Source organism: Neospora caninum, chromosome VIIb, assembly GCF_000208865.1.
Source record: "Neospora caninum Liverpool complete genome, chromosome VIIb".
NCBI lineage: Eukaryota > Apicomplexa > Conoidasida > Eucoccidiorida > Sarcocystidae > Neospora > Neospora caninum.
Window position 1 is genome coordinate 314077 of NC_018394.1, and position 12558 is coordinate 326634.

Genomic DNA, 12558 nt, shown 5'->3' on the forward strand with positions numbered 1-12558 from the left:
CCTGCTTCGCCTTCAGTCCCGTCTTCTCCGCAGCAGGCGGTGGTGTTGAGTTCGATTTCTGCGCTCGAAAACGGCGCACTGACATGCGGCGCGCTTCTCCTTCTGGGCGCCGCGACATCCTTTCTGCGACTCTTCCTCCTGGAGACAACGGTGAGCCGTCTCCGAGTTCATGTTCAAATACCCACTGATGAAAGTTCTAGGCGGACACTAGTGAAGAGTGGGAGAGACTGGCGAGGAAGAGACGAAGCTGAAGCGGAAAGAAAGAGAACGCGAGAACTCGGGAGAAAACAGAGACGGGGCGCGGGAGGGGGACACGACAGAGGGGGACTGGAGACGAGAAACAAACAGGGAAGAGATGACAAGAGCTGGCATGGAAGAAATGAACAAGGCGATACCCGAGGAGAGGATTAAGGAATCGGAGGGAGAACTAGGGCGGCGAACCCAGACGCGTTCGTACCAGCAGGAACACGGGAAGGACAGGAGACCGCACCTCTCTGTTCGTTTGCTCTCTCTCTTTGTCTCCTTTCGCTCTCGTGATTCGCCGCAATCCTCTCTGCATGCCACACAAGCCTTCGCCGCGTTCTCCAGTCTCGTCAAAATTTTCTCTTCGTCTCTTTCGTTTCAACACCGCCGCAGCGTGTGAAGGGTTCCGCAGCTGCTGGGCGTCCTCTGCCGTGTCACGCACGAACGTGGTATCTTTGCTTCTGTCCCCTCGCGCCTTTTTCCTCCCATGCCGTTGTTGACAGCGTTTGATCGCGCTTTGAAGGCGGTTTGGAACTTTGGTACCTTTTGCCTTTGCTTGCAGATTGAGAGAATTGCAGCTCGGCTCCGGCTCATGTATTTCTCCCACCTCCTCAAGGAACCGACGGCTCGATTCTCTCTCGAGAGCTCGGGCGTGCTTCTCAATCGTCTCTCAAGTCCGTTGAAACTCCCTCTCCATTTCCTGTTCCGTTTCCCTCCCCGTTTCCTCCTGTCTAGGTTTTCCTCCTTAACCCCTCGTTGGCACCGCCTCGAAAGAGACGCCGCCCGTTCAAGAGTGCTTCCTGGCCTCGAGCGCCGTCCCCCGTACCACCGCTTCTGAACTTCTCTCCGGTCCTCTGTGCGCTTTCCCTGTCTTCTGTTCGGCGCGAACGCGTCGCACGCTCTTGGATCCGCCCTGGCGCTGTGGCCTTCCTCTGCCTCTCTGCAAGCTGTCTCTCTTTTATGTCTTCGTTGAGCGTTTCCGATCTCCCTGCTCTGAGCAACATCCGTCGTTGCTTGGCTTCCGTGTGGTCTCTTCTCGGGCTCTCCCTGCTGTGTCTTGCTGTCCCGTCTGACCCTCCCGGTTGTCTTTTCACGCCTTTGCTTCCGGCGGTGAGCTCCCGCGCTTCGCGGTGATGACCCAGTGCTTGGACGCCTTGCGCCCTTCTCTTGTCGCATGCAGCGGAAGTGACACAGACGAGCCGCATTCTCATCGACCTCTCCTTCGGCATCCGCTGTGCGATTTCTGCCTCCATCGGTAGGCTACACGCGCTCCTTCGTCTCTTTCTTTTCGTCATGCTTGCTTTTTGCGTGCTTTTTCCCTGTTGTGGTTCCTTCTCTCCCTTGCCTGCTGTTTCCCGCTAAACCACCTGGCGCCTCCGTCTTCTCTTTCGTCTCTGCTTTCTCTTCTCTCTCCCTCTTCATTCTCTTCTCTTCCTCCACTGCGCCCGCTCCTCTGGCTGCATTGTTCACTCTTCGCTTCTTGCCTCAGCCTCTCCTTGAGGTTGCGGGCGTGCAGCGCGTGGCGTTCTGCGCCTGCGGCGGTTCCTGAGTTGAGTTAAATTCCCTGTTTTCGTCATTTCCAGACATATGCAAAACGTCGCTTCGAGCTCGCCGACCGGTGCGCGTCCTTTTGCTCCCTGCTCAATCCGTCTTTCTGCGTTTCCTCTGATTTCTCTCTCGCCTGCACACACCCGCCATCGGCGTGCGCTCGGCCTCGCGTGTGTCTGACTCACGTTCGCCACTCTGGCTTGCGTGCGTTCAGGTGTCATCGCAGCCTCCTCGCTGGCGCCGACGTCGTTTCTTCTCTCGCTTTTGCTTCCAACGGCAGCAGCGGGGTTTCTGCTTCGCGCAACAGCTAAGCGGTCCCGTCAGCTCCAGAGCGCCCAAACCCGGGCGCTGTCTTCGACGTTGGCCCACGCCTCGCAAGTCCTGCAAAACCGGAAATCTGTCCGATCTCTCAACGCCGAGGCCTTCGAGATCGCAAAGTTCCACGCGGGCGTAAGCGTCACGAGGAAGCGAGACGTGCAAACGAAGAGCGGCAGAAGCGAGAAAAAGAACGCGAAAACCCGTAAAGGGGAAGCCGCACGCACGGGCGAGCGAGCAGACAAGGCCAGACAGATGCAGAAAACAGACAAACCAGGCATGGGGCGGCGTGCGTTTCTCCACTCTCTTTGCGCTGCTGCTGACAAACCTGCCACGCCGAAACGAGAAAACGGAAACGACAGAGCATATGCGGAAAGCCAAACGTGAAGGCACATCGGACGAGATCGATTCGTCTCAACGGAGGGTCAGGCGGGGGCGGGAGTTGCCGAATAGAGCAGAGTCGGCAGGACGCGTGCGCTCGCAGGCTGCTGAAGGATCCACTCCGTGACTCATGGTCCAAGAACAAAAGGAAAGAGAAAGACTGAATCAGGATAGCTATCTCGTTCCTGACACGGAAACCGGAGCTACGACAGGCAGACGACAGGTCCTCAAGAGAAAAAGATAAACAGGGGACACACGCTAGCGGCGAGGCCAAAGAGGGAGCAAAGACGCGACACGAGGGAGAGACAAGAGACATGAAAGAGACAAGAGACATGAACGAGAGCGGTGTGTGTCCTGTTCCGTGTTGCAGTTAGAGGGAGTCTACAAGGTGGCTCGGCGCAGCGCCGTCGCGGTGGGTGCACGTCACGGCCTCGTCTTTGCACTTGGAGGAGGTTTTCTTCTTCACGTGATCCAGCGCGCTGGAAGCTTCATTTCGGCAGGTAGCCTTCGTTTTCGTCCCGTTCAGTGGTGTGACCCTCCCGCGTGTAGCTCTGCAAGGCTCGGGGAGCGAAGCCCGGTCGTCTGCCGAGGTCCTGAGCGTCGGTGCACGCACAACCGCCAGCCTCTTCGGTTTTCTCTGCGCATAGGCGCATCGCTTTGCTTCCACAAGCATGCGTGCGACACCCCCTATGTGGTGTATCCAGCATACACGTATATATATATATATATATATAAGTAAATAGGTACAGCTTCATTCCTAAATACTGACATATGTGTACATCTGTGAACATGTGTGTGAAGGAAGGTACATTGTCTGTGTCCAAAATCGAAGAAAGACGTGAAGGTGTTTAGAAACACAGAGGCCGTGGAGGGGTGTTGGGGATGTGTGGACGTGGAGTTGACTACAGGTTCTCGTCAGCTGTCGCGGGTCTTTCCCGTTTTTGTTCTTCGTTTTCAGGCGCTTTGTCCCTCGGCGACGTCACGGCGTTAGCCATGTACTGCGTGATGGCGGGGTCATCTCTCCAAGGCTGTGTCACTGCGTACGGAGACATCCAGCGAACGCTGGGGACAGCGGGGAAAGTTCTCAGCGCGATTTCTGATGCCTCTGACGATAAAGAACCTCGGCGAGGCGCAAAGCACGCCCACCTTGGCTCTCCGCTGCCGCCGCTCTTGGCCGCTTCTTCTTCTCTTGTGGACGCGGCTCAGGGCGGGCTGGATGGCGGAGACAAGGGTATGGCTGTAACTTTCAACGACGTCCACTTTGCGTATCCAGATCGGCCTGGACAGCCTGTGCTTCGAGGGGTTGACCTGCACGTGCCTCCGGGCGCCTTTCTGGGCATTCTAGGTAAACCGAAAACAAGGAATGACGCGTCTGGACTTGGCTCTTGCGCACGAGCCTCCAGAAGCTCCTGCGCGACACTCGCCTTTGCACGCGCTCAAATCGTGTGCGTACAAGGCGACGGAGCGCTGGCCACAAAGCGCTCGTCTGTTCGCTCAGGACCGAGACTCGATTTCGGCCGCTCTGTTCAGTATGCAGTTCAAGTGGAGACGCTGGGGAACACTCAGCGTATAGCCATGAGTCTCTTCCGGGCAATCGAATACACAGAGACACTGCAGCACCTGGGATACTGACTATGACTCCGGCAGACTGGGGACTAACGCATTTTCAGTCATATATATAGATAGATATAGATTTATATAGATATATACACATAAGCGTATTGTCTTTGCGTATATACAAAGAGGGAAATACCTATGTTTACATGTGTGGAGAGAGCGGCACGCATGCACGTATGTGGACACATATGTGTATGTCGAAGGGGGTGCGCCTCTATGCATGCGGGAGAGTTTTTCGTGGTGCAGAAGAAGCTGCCAAGCGGCCTCTGTGGAAAGAAAAGTGGGAGACGTGGGAGTGTGGGAAAAAGCCTTTCGACGCCTCTCTCTCGAGAGAGCTCGCGAGGTCAGATTTGCCTACGCCTCGTGTTCTCTCTGCAGTCTCTGTTGCGCATGCGTTGCCTGGGTCTCTTCGTTGCCGTGGCGCTCCATGGCGGGTTCGTTCTTTCTCCGGCTCTCACGGTGTTCCCGCCTGCCTTGGCGTCTCTCCTTGCGGGGGTCTCTTCAGGTCCAAGCGGCAGCGGGAAATCCACAGTCGCCACTCTTCTCCTCCGGCTGTACGACCCTGTCGAGGGCGAGATTCTCTTGGACGGCACGCCGACGGGAAGGCTCGACGCGCAGCGTGTGCGCAGTTTGGTGAGGTTTTCGTTTCTTTCAAACAGAAAGTTTGAGACGCGCCCAAGCGCACGAATGAAGCAGCAACCCACAGGCGCGGGCTGCGCCGTCTCGGCTCGGTGTGTGCTTCTCACACTCTCACTTGGGCATTTCGCCGAAAGCGGGAGGTTGTGCCGGTCGTCCGAGCACCGTGTTTTGCTTGTGCAAAAACCACGTCGCTGCATGCGCTTCCGTGCTTCTCGTTCTCTAGTGCTTTTTCCCTGGTATGAGGGCGTCTTTTTGTGGGACTAGCGAGGGAAGGCTTTGGGTTTTCCGCCTGCGACAGGGCGGCTCTTTTCTTGGTCTGTGTTCGTGCCGTGTGCCGAGAGAATTCCGTTTTGCTTCACTTCCTCCCTCACCCCGTGTCCGCCTTTTCTTTCAGATCACCCCCGTGACGCAAGAGAACCTTCTGCTGGCGACGAGTGTGAAGGAGAATGTGGAGTACGCTGTCCGCGCTAACGATGTGTTGACTGGCGCCAAAAGTAAGTCTTTTTCTGTTCTTTCGAACTCCTCCCTCGAAAAGGAAGACTCCGCCACTCTCCTTCGGGTTTCCAGCGCCGCCCCGACACCCTGGCGTTTCGCCTCGTAAAAAAGCAAACGCTTGCTCTCTTTTTCGTCGTTTTTCTCTGGGTGCTGGGTTCCACTGTTTTTTTTCCTAAAGGCAGCTTTCTGCCTTTCGTCTATCTCCGGCTTTCCAGGCGCCCCGCTGGGGCGGAGGCTCTCACAGACAATGGAGCGAGTTCAGATGCCGCAAACAATCGTCTGTCCTCTTCCTCTTGCCCGTTAGTCTCTGTCTCGGGCGTTTCGCTTCTCTTCCGAGATTTTCCCCCTCGGTCTTCCCTTCCAGTGTTCTCTCTCTCCCGTTTTCTGCGCTACCTCGCTTCGCGTTCTTTTCTTTTTCTGCTGTCGCCTGCGCGCCCCGACCTCAGAGTGTGTGTATCCGCTTTGCATGCCTTCTTTCCGCGTCTTCGCCTGTCTCCTCGCAGCGCCGATCCCCGACCTTGAAGGGCGAGTGGGCGAGGCATGTGCACTCGCTGCTGTCTCCGAATTTGCCGCACACTTGCCTCGCCAACTCGACACGGTTCTCGACGAAAAGGCGCTTTCTCTGTCAGGTAAACCGGCGGCAGAACACCCCCGAGGGCGGTTTCTCGCCTCCACGCGTGTATCGTGCCGCGCATCGTGTCGAGACAGCTTAGCTGACGAACCACCTGAGCGCCGCGGGACCTGACCCCACCTGGTTTGCGACTTCCCCAGGTGTACACACACCACCCGACGGGACTGCTATTTAGATAGCGAAAAGAGTGTGGATTTCAATAGCTTGTGACATTGAGATTCTTTCGCATGGAAGATGTTAAATAGGCGGGGAACTCGGGATTCGGCCAATACCTAGGACAGCAAGACCTCACATTAACCCATCAGTAGCCTCTGGATGTAAACCCGTCAAACGCGTATACTTTTTAGTGGAGGGTACAGCCGCCCAGACTACTGCCGAACTTGAGGGTAGGTGGTGAATGGCGAAGTTCAAGAGCTGAAGTCTCTACACCTCTCTCGTGCTCCCTGGACATCCAGACTCGCGCCGGTAGATCTCGCTTTTGACACATCTTGGCGCTTTGTTAGCGACGCTGCCGTTTGTCGTGGATATGCACGGAACCCTCGCTACCCTCGTGGTTGGGACTCTCGCTTGGGCGTTCTTGATCTGTTGATTTCCAAGACCGGAGGTCCTTGTATTCGATGGACTTCGCTCGCTGTAGGAAGTTGAAACGTATCCACGGCTGACAACGCCGAAACAGTTCGGAAACTCGATGACTTCTGCGTCTCGCGTTTCCGCCGCACCCCAGGTGTCGCCGAAGGAATCGGATTTCAGCTTCGTGTGCGCCTTGCCTGTTCTCTCTCAGGTGGACAACGCCAGCGCATCTGTCTCGCCCGCGCTCTTTGTCGCCTGATTCCTTCGTCCTCTCTCTCTTCTTCCTCGGGTCTCTCTAGAGTTTCGTTGGGCGAAGAGGGCCGGCCTCGCCTTCTGCTTCTCGACGAGGCGACGTCCGCGTTAGACGTGCCGACGGAGCGGCTAGTGCTTGGCCACATCAAGCAGGTGAATGAAGCAAAAGATCGCCACAAAAAGAGAGTAAACTTTCCGCGGAAGACCGGTCACGCTCTTGGCCTCAAAGACACTCAAAAACCTCGCCTCGGGACAAGATGCCCCGTGTCTCGCGTGTCTGTGCCGCGTCATGTGCCACATGGTGGTTTTTTTCCGCTATCAGTCTCTTCTCAGCGAATCTTCCGTGCAGGCGTGTGTCTGCAACCCAGAACGTCGTCGTTGTCTCTCTGGTACCCGTCCACGTCCTTCGCTTGGGGGTGCTCAAAAAAAAACAGGCGCAAACCCGCGTTTGCAGAGCCCCTTGAGAAGACGCCTTTTCCCCTCGCGGGCTGTGCAGATGCGCCTTGCGTGTGTGCCTTTCGTGGAAGGGCGTTTTCCCTCTCTCTCTCTCGTTTTCTTTAGGCTCTCGCGGGCAGAACTGCGATCTTCATCACGCACAGGCTGAGTGTGCTGGACTACGTTGACCACGTGGCGGTGAGCGCAGTGCAGGGGATATTTTTGGAAAGAAAAACATTCGGTGACAACGCAAATCGCGCGATTCGCCGCCTCAGCGCAGGACGCCCGCGCCACCCTCAGGGTTGTGATGCTTTTCCCCCTTTCTGTTTGGAATTGTGCGCAGGTGATGAGCGAAGGCCGTGTCGTACAAAGTGGCGAAAAGGCGGCCGTGCTCGCCGACCCGTGCAAGGAACTCCGCCACATGTAAGTTTTTTCCCTCTACTCTTCTCTCTTCTCTCGATGCCTGCTGTCCCTTCCGAACACCCGAACGATGGCCGAATCCAGGACTCACGTTTTCTTCCTATATGCATATATGTATATATGTATGTTTGGTATAACGGGTGTCTAGTTTATATCCACAAGGATTTATAGATTTTGATCGTTGTCTCTCGGTGTGCAAGTCAACGGCGTGCCTTCGGAACTTGCGTCTCCTCTCTCCCTGCTTCTCTGTTCGCCTGGGCTATGTCGTTTACGGGAATACGCTTATAGCCCCATTCACCTGCGGCTCTCTCTCTCTCTCCTTTCCTCTACATATCTCTCTCGCGCGCTGATATATATATATATATATATATATATATATGTAAATGCTTATCTGTTTCCTTATAAATAATTTTCTCCTGTTTGCTTTTGTCATTTCTTTTCAGCCTCAACTGCAATGCCTCCTGCAACTGACCGCGCCGACGCGGGCTGCGAGGCTTTTCCCCTTTTGCGGAAGCAAGCTCCCAAATCTAGAACATGGCCGAACGAGACAAACGCAGACGGTCGAAATCGATATCGAAAGAACCATACGGTGTCTCGACAGCTGACCCCCAACCCAGTAATCATCTTCTCTCTTCACCTTCTCCCCCTCTCTCCCTTTATCTGTAGCGTCTTCTCCTTCTCTCCCTTTATCTTTAGCATCTTCTCCTTCTCTCCCTTTATCTTTAGCGTCTTCTCCTTCTCTCCCTTTATCTTTAGCATCTTCGCCTTCTCTCCCTTTATCTGTAGCGTCTTCTCCTTCTCTCCCTTTATCTTTAGCATCTTCTCCTTCTCTCCCTTTCTCTTCAGCTTCTGCCCCCGGATTGCGATGTGGAAAAGGGACGGTTGGGGGAGTCACGTGCCGCGTTTTTCGTTTTTGCGTCTCGTCGAGTTCGTTCGTTTTTGGTCTCTCCACCGCTTCTCTCATTTCTCCGTCCCTCGTCTCTCGTGTATTTCCTCCCCCGCTAGCCCTCTCGCGTGTCGCGACATTCATCTCCTCTCCCTCGTGTTCCTCCTCTCGCTCTCTCTTTTCCCCCATCTCGCGGGCCGCCTTCTGTCTGAGAGGCGCGACCACACCCCAAGCACATGATGCGCAATATGCCCCGAAACTGTCTCCTCCGCGTGAACCTCCCTTCTCTCGCTCACGGGCAGCGTCGAGTCCTTTCGTTTTCCTCAATTCTCCTCTTCTCCCGGTCTCGTGCACTGCCTCCGCCAGTGCGTGTGTCGGTGGAGCGCAAAACCCGCCCTCGACTAGCACTATTTCGAGCCTCGAGTTGCCGGAATATCAGCATTCAGGCGTTCAAAGTTCGAATCTCGGACACTCTTCTTAGACTTATTATACACGCTGCGACGACCTAGACTTCCCTCCTGGCTCTACCACGTCGGAACGCTAGACAGTACACAAGATGCCTCTGTATATCTGGACGCAGAGGGATATACTTCTGTGGAGGATACCGCCGCTGTCACTTGAGACCGATCGCAGCGGCGCGCACACGCAGTTTCCGGCTTAACAAAACAACACGGATATCCACGCCAGTGCAGTGGGGCTGACGTGGATTTCTGTCACCCACTGAGATCTGCGAAAAAGGGAGAAAGGCCTCCCGCCTTCTCTCTCTACTCCTTTCGGAGGCTTCGACGACTTGGGTGCGAGACGGGAAACGCTTGCATGCAGTCGCCCAGACGACGAACAAAAGGCCGCGGCTGAGACAGGCTAAAAAACAGGCAGAGAAACGGCGGGGCATCGGGAAGCAAGGCTCGGGACAGAACGTGGAGAGACAAGGGAGACAACAAAACACGGGCGGCGTGGGGATGAAAGGAGGAGCGAAAGAACCGGATGGAGGAGTCTTCGATGCATCGCGCCTCTCGCACGATGCCGCTGTTTTCCTCAGACTTTTTCGGCAGCCAGATGAACGCTGAGAGACGCAAAGGGGGGAGTGGAGTGAGATCAGAGAACGAGAGCGCCTTGGTTTCGCGTTCGGATTCGTTCGAGCAAATCGAGAGCGACAGACGGAGAGAAGGATAAACAAAAGCGCGCGAGGTGCGCGCGGAGCATTTGCGAAACAGGTGACAGCCCGATCTCTCCACAACTGACAGGTTGTGCCCGAGCGCGAAACAGCGCTGGCACACGCAGGACGAACGCTCGACGCAGGCGAAAGCAAATCGCTAAAACTCGAGCATCGAACAGAAATGCAAATAAGGAGAGACAATGCAAAAGAAAAGAAAGGACGAAGCGCCACGGAACTTGATAGACGCGGCCCCGTCCCCACCGTCGCGCTTTCTTAGTTGGTCTGTTCGACTCGCAAAACAAAAATAACCCCTCGAAACAGCCGCTGAAAAAGGAGCAACTCGCTCCCACATTCTTCTATCTCTATTCCTCTCTCTTCTTCTCCTTGTTCTCGCATTCCTACTCTCCTTCCCCTTCTTGTTCTCCCTCTCCCTATTCTCCGTCTTCTCTCGCTTCTTCGTCTTCTCTCTCAGACGGCGGCACTGCTCAGGGAGACAGGGTCCACGCGCGCATCTTCTCTCTCGCGGGAAAAATGCGTTCTTTCGGTCTTTGTTTTTTGGCATTTGAAGGAAAATCCGAGACCGACTGTCATGCCAGCGAAGAGGGCTGGTCAGCGTACGTCCTTCCGCTTTCTCTCGCCTCTCTGGCCGACACTTTGTTCTCCAGTTTTCAAGGCGTTACGCAGCCTCGGACGCCGGCAAGTAGCGGAACGTCTTGAGGAACGCCACCGCTTCCTGCTTCTTCTTCGCCACCTGAGCCGAGTCCCAGTGAAGCTCCTCGCCCATAAGCCGAGCAACCTGCGGCCCACCGAACCGCAATCACACACTTTAGCGTTCTCCCTCTCTCCTCTACGCTCTTTCTCTTTTCCCTCCCTTCTCTACGCTCGGTCTCTTTTCCCTCTCCCCCTCTCTTCTCTACGCTCTGTCTCTTCTCCCTCTCTTCTCTACGCTCTGTCTCTTCTCCCTCTCTCCTCTACGCTCTGTCTCTTCTCCCTGTCTCCTCTACGCTCTGTCTCTTCTCCCTCTCTCCTCTACGGCCTCTCTCTTCTCTCTCTCGCCTCTACGCTCTTTCTCTCCCTCCTGGTTTCCAGACGGCAGTAGCCGCTTGTGTAACGCCAACCGTTCGCAGGCGCCCTGACGTCGGCCTTCTCCCTTGAGAGGAGACGCACTTTCGTCCCTTTCTTTTGCCTTTGCACCCCTTTCGTTTGCTGTGGTCTTGTATTCAACAACGCGAAGAGATCTTACCTCGTCGACGCATGCCTCAGCCTTTGGCGCGTCCACAAACGCCATCCGCATGCGACGCGCCAGAACGTCCGAGACGCTCCTAGCCATTTCATGCCTGCAAAACACAAACGTCTCTTTCACGTTATTCAAGGGTCTCCGCGCCGTTCTCTCTCCTGCTTGCGCATGCGTTTCCTTCTCACCTCACGCCGTAGACGACCTCGGCCTTGAGGAAGGGGAACGCGCCGTCGTTGATCAGCGGCTCGGCGAGCTCTGGACGCTCCTTCGCGATTTCACAGACCGAACGGGCCAGGAAGCCGTAGCTCTCGACCAAGTGACGAACTTGCGAAAAAGACAAGGTCGGATTCGCCTTCTCCAGTTCCAGTTCCAACACTCCCGAGGCTGGGATACACTCCTACGAAACGAGAAAGGACGCGGAAACAAGAGCCTCGCCAAAAACGACACGCTTTCGATCTCTTCTCCGTCTTTCTCCCACTGATCGGTTCTTTTTTTCCTCTCTTCCTACCTTGGACGAAAGAGCCCCGGTGGGGTCGACTGCGCCTTGAATCAGCATCGCCTTGGTCCGACAGGGACGGGTTGCCGCAACTTTGTCGCGGTGCGCCGTCAACAGTGCGTCGAGCGTTTCCTGAAAAGAGAAGGAAGTTCTGACTTAAGTTTCGCCATCACAGGCAGAGAAGTTCCACACGCGACTCCAGAAAGTGCAGGAAAGAAAGCGAAAGAGATGGAATCAAAACCAAGCGTGATGGGAGGAGGACGTGCACGGCGACTCAAGAGCGGATTTCGGGGCAACACTGAAAGTCGCGTAAGTTTTCGACACACCAACACATGCAGACGAGCTGTACATCCTTCTAGCTATTTTCCCTGTAACCGAGGCCGTCCCGTCGTCGTCTGCACGGAAGAGAATCCGGTTCCAGTCAAAACGGGGTTTTCCCAGGTGCGCGCGTCCACACGAGCAACAAACCTGCGCACCCTTTGCAACGGGCCGACGGCATCGGGTGTGGACGAAGAAGGCAGAAAACGAGAGACTGTTTTGCGTGCCCGCGCTGCGGGGTGTCGTTCCAAGCATGACTCGTCATTCGCGGCTCTTCTCTGCATGCGCGCGTCTTCCTGCTCGCAACGCGCTGTCGGCGTGGATTTGTCTTCTGTCTGCTCAACGGCTCTTCTCGTCCTCTTCTTCCCTTCTCTTTCCCCATGCGTTTACCCTTCTTCTCTCTCTTCTCCGGTCGTCTCTTGTTTCCCCACTTCTCCCTTTCTTCTTCACTGTGTCTCGCCTCGGTCTCCTTCCTTGTTCTCCACTTCTCTGCTCGCCTTCTTTCCGACTCACCTCAGCCATGCGTCTGTACGTGGTCCATTTCCCACCCAGCACGGAGAGGAGACCAGTCTTCTCGTCGACAACGACGTAGTGCGAGCGCACGACGTTTGAAGTGCTGACGTGACCGTCCTGAGAAAAGAATCAAAGAAAGAAAGTCGCGAAAACATGCAAAGGCGGCAGGCCTCTTGCGGCCCCATCGCTCTCCATCTGCTGCGTGGTTGCATGCACATTCAGCGCCAAAACGACAAAGCCGGAGAACCGACTCCAGGGCGCGCCGGAGAGAGCGAGAGCGAGAGCGCAAAGGCCAGCGAGGAAAGGCAAACGGTAGTCGCGATCTCCTGCTCAGTATCGCCTGTTTCGACGAAGAAGACGAAGGCGAACGAACGAACTGGCGAAGCCTTCAGCCGACAGAACCTTA

At 55.7% G+C, this 12558-nt stretch overlaps 2 protein-coding genes across 2 annotated transcripts in view; one reads left to right on the top strand and one right to left on the bottom strand.

Annotated features, from left to right (window-relative positions):
- Positions 1-83: 83 nt before the first annotated feature.
- On the top strand, positions 84-8017 carry NCLIV_024210 (putative ATP-binding cassette; the record flags this gene model as incomplete). The annotated part of the gene is made up of 12 exons (XM_003882616.1): positions 84-150; positions 1424-1498; positions 2006-2241; positions 2858-2987; positions 3446-3832; positions 4610-4737; positions 5138-5237; positions 5742-5867; positions 6651-6844; positions 7253-7324; positions 7470-7549; positions 7990-8017. The coding sequence occupies 12 exons, from the start codon at positions 84-86 to the stop codon at positions 8015-8017; spliced, it is 1623 nt and encodes a 540-aa protein (XP_003882665.1).
- A 2247-nt stretch (positions 8018-10264) lies between these two features.
- The window catches only part of NCLIV_024220 (putative glycerol-3-phosphate dehydrogenase), a gene marked incomplete at both ends in the record, with an annotated part of 10231 nt that continues 7937 nt past the window's right edge, over positions 10265-12558 (bottom strand). The window contains 5 exons of the mRNA XM_003882617.1: positions 10265-10384; positions 10832-10925; positions 11011-11222; positions 11334-11453; positions 12153-12269. Coding sequence (XP_003882666.1) covers positions 10265-10384; positions 10832-10925; positions 11011-11222; positions 11334-11453; positions 12153-12269 — 663 coding nt within the window. The remainder of the gene's footprint in view (positions 10385-10831; positions 10926-11010; positions 11223-11333; positions 11454-12152; positions 12270-12558) is intronic.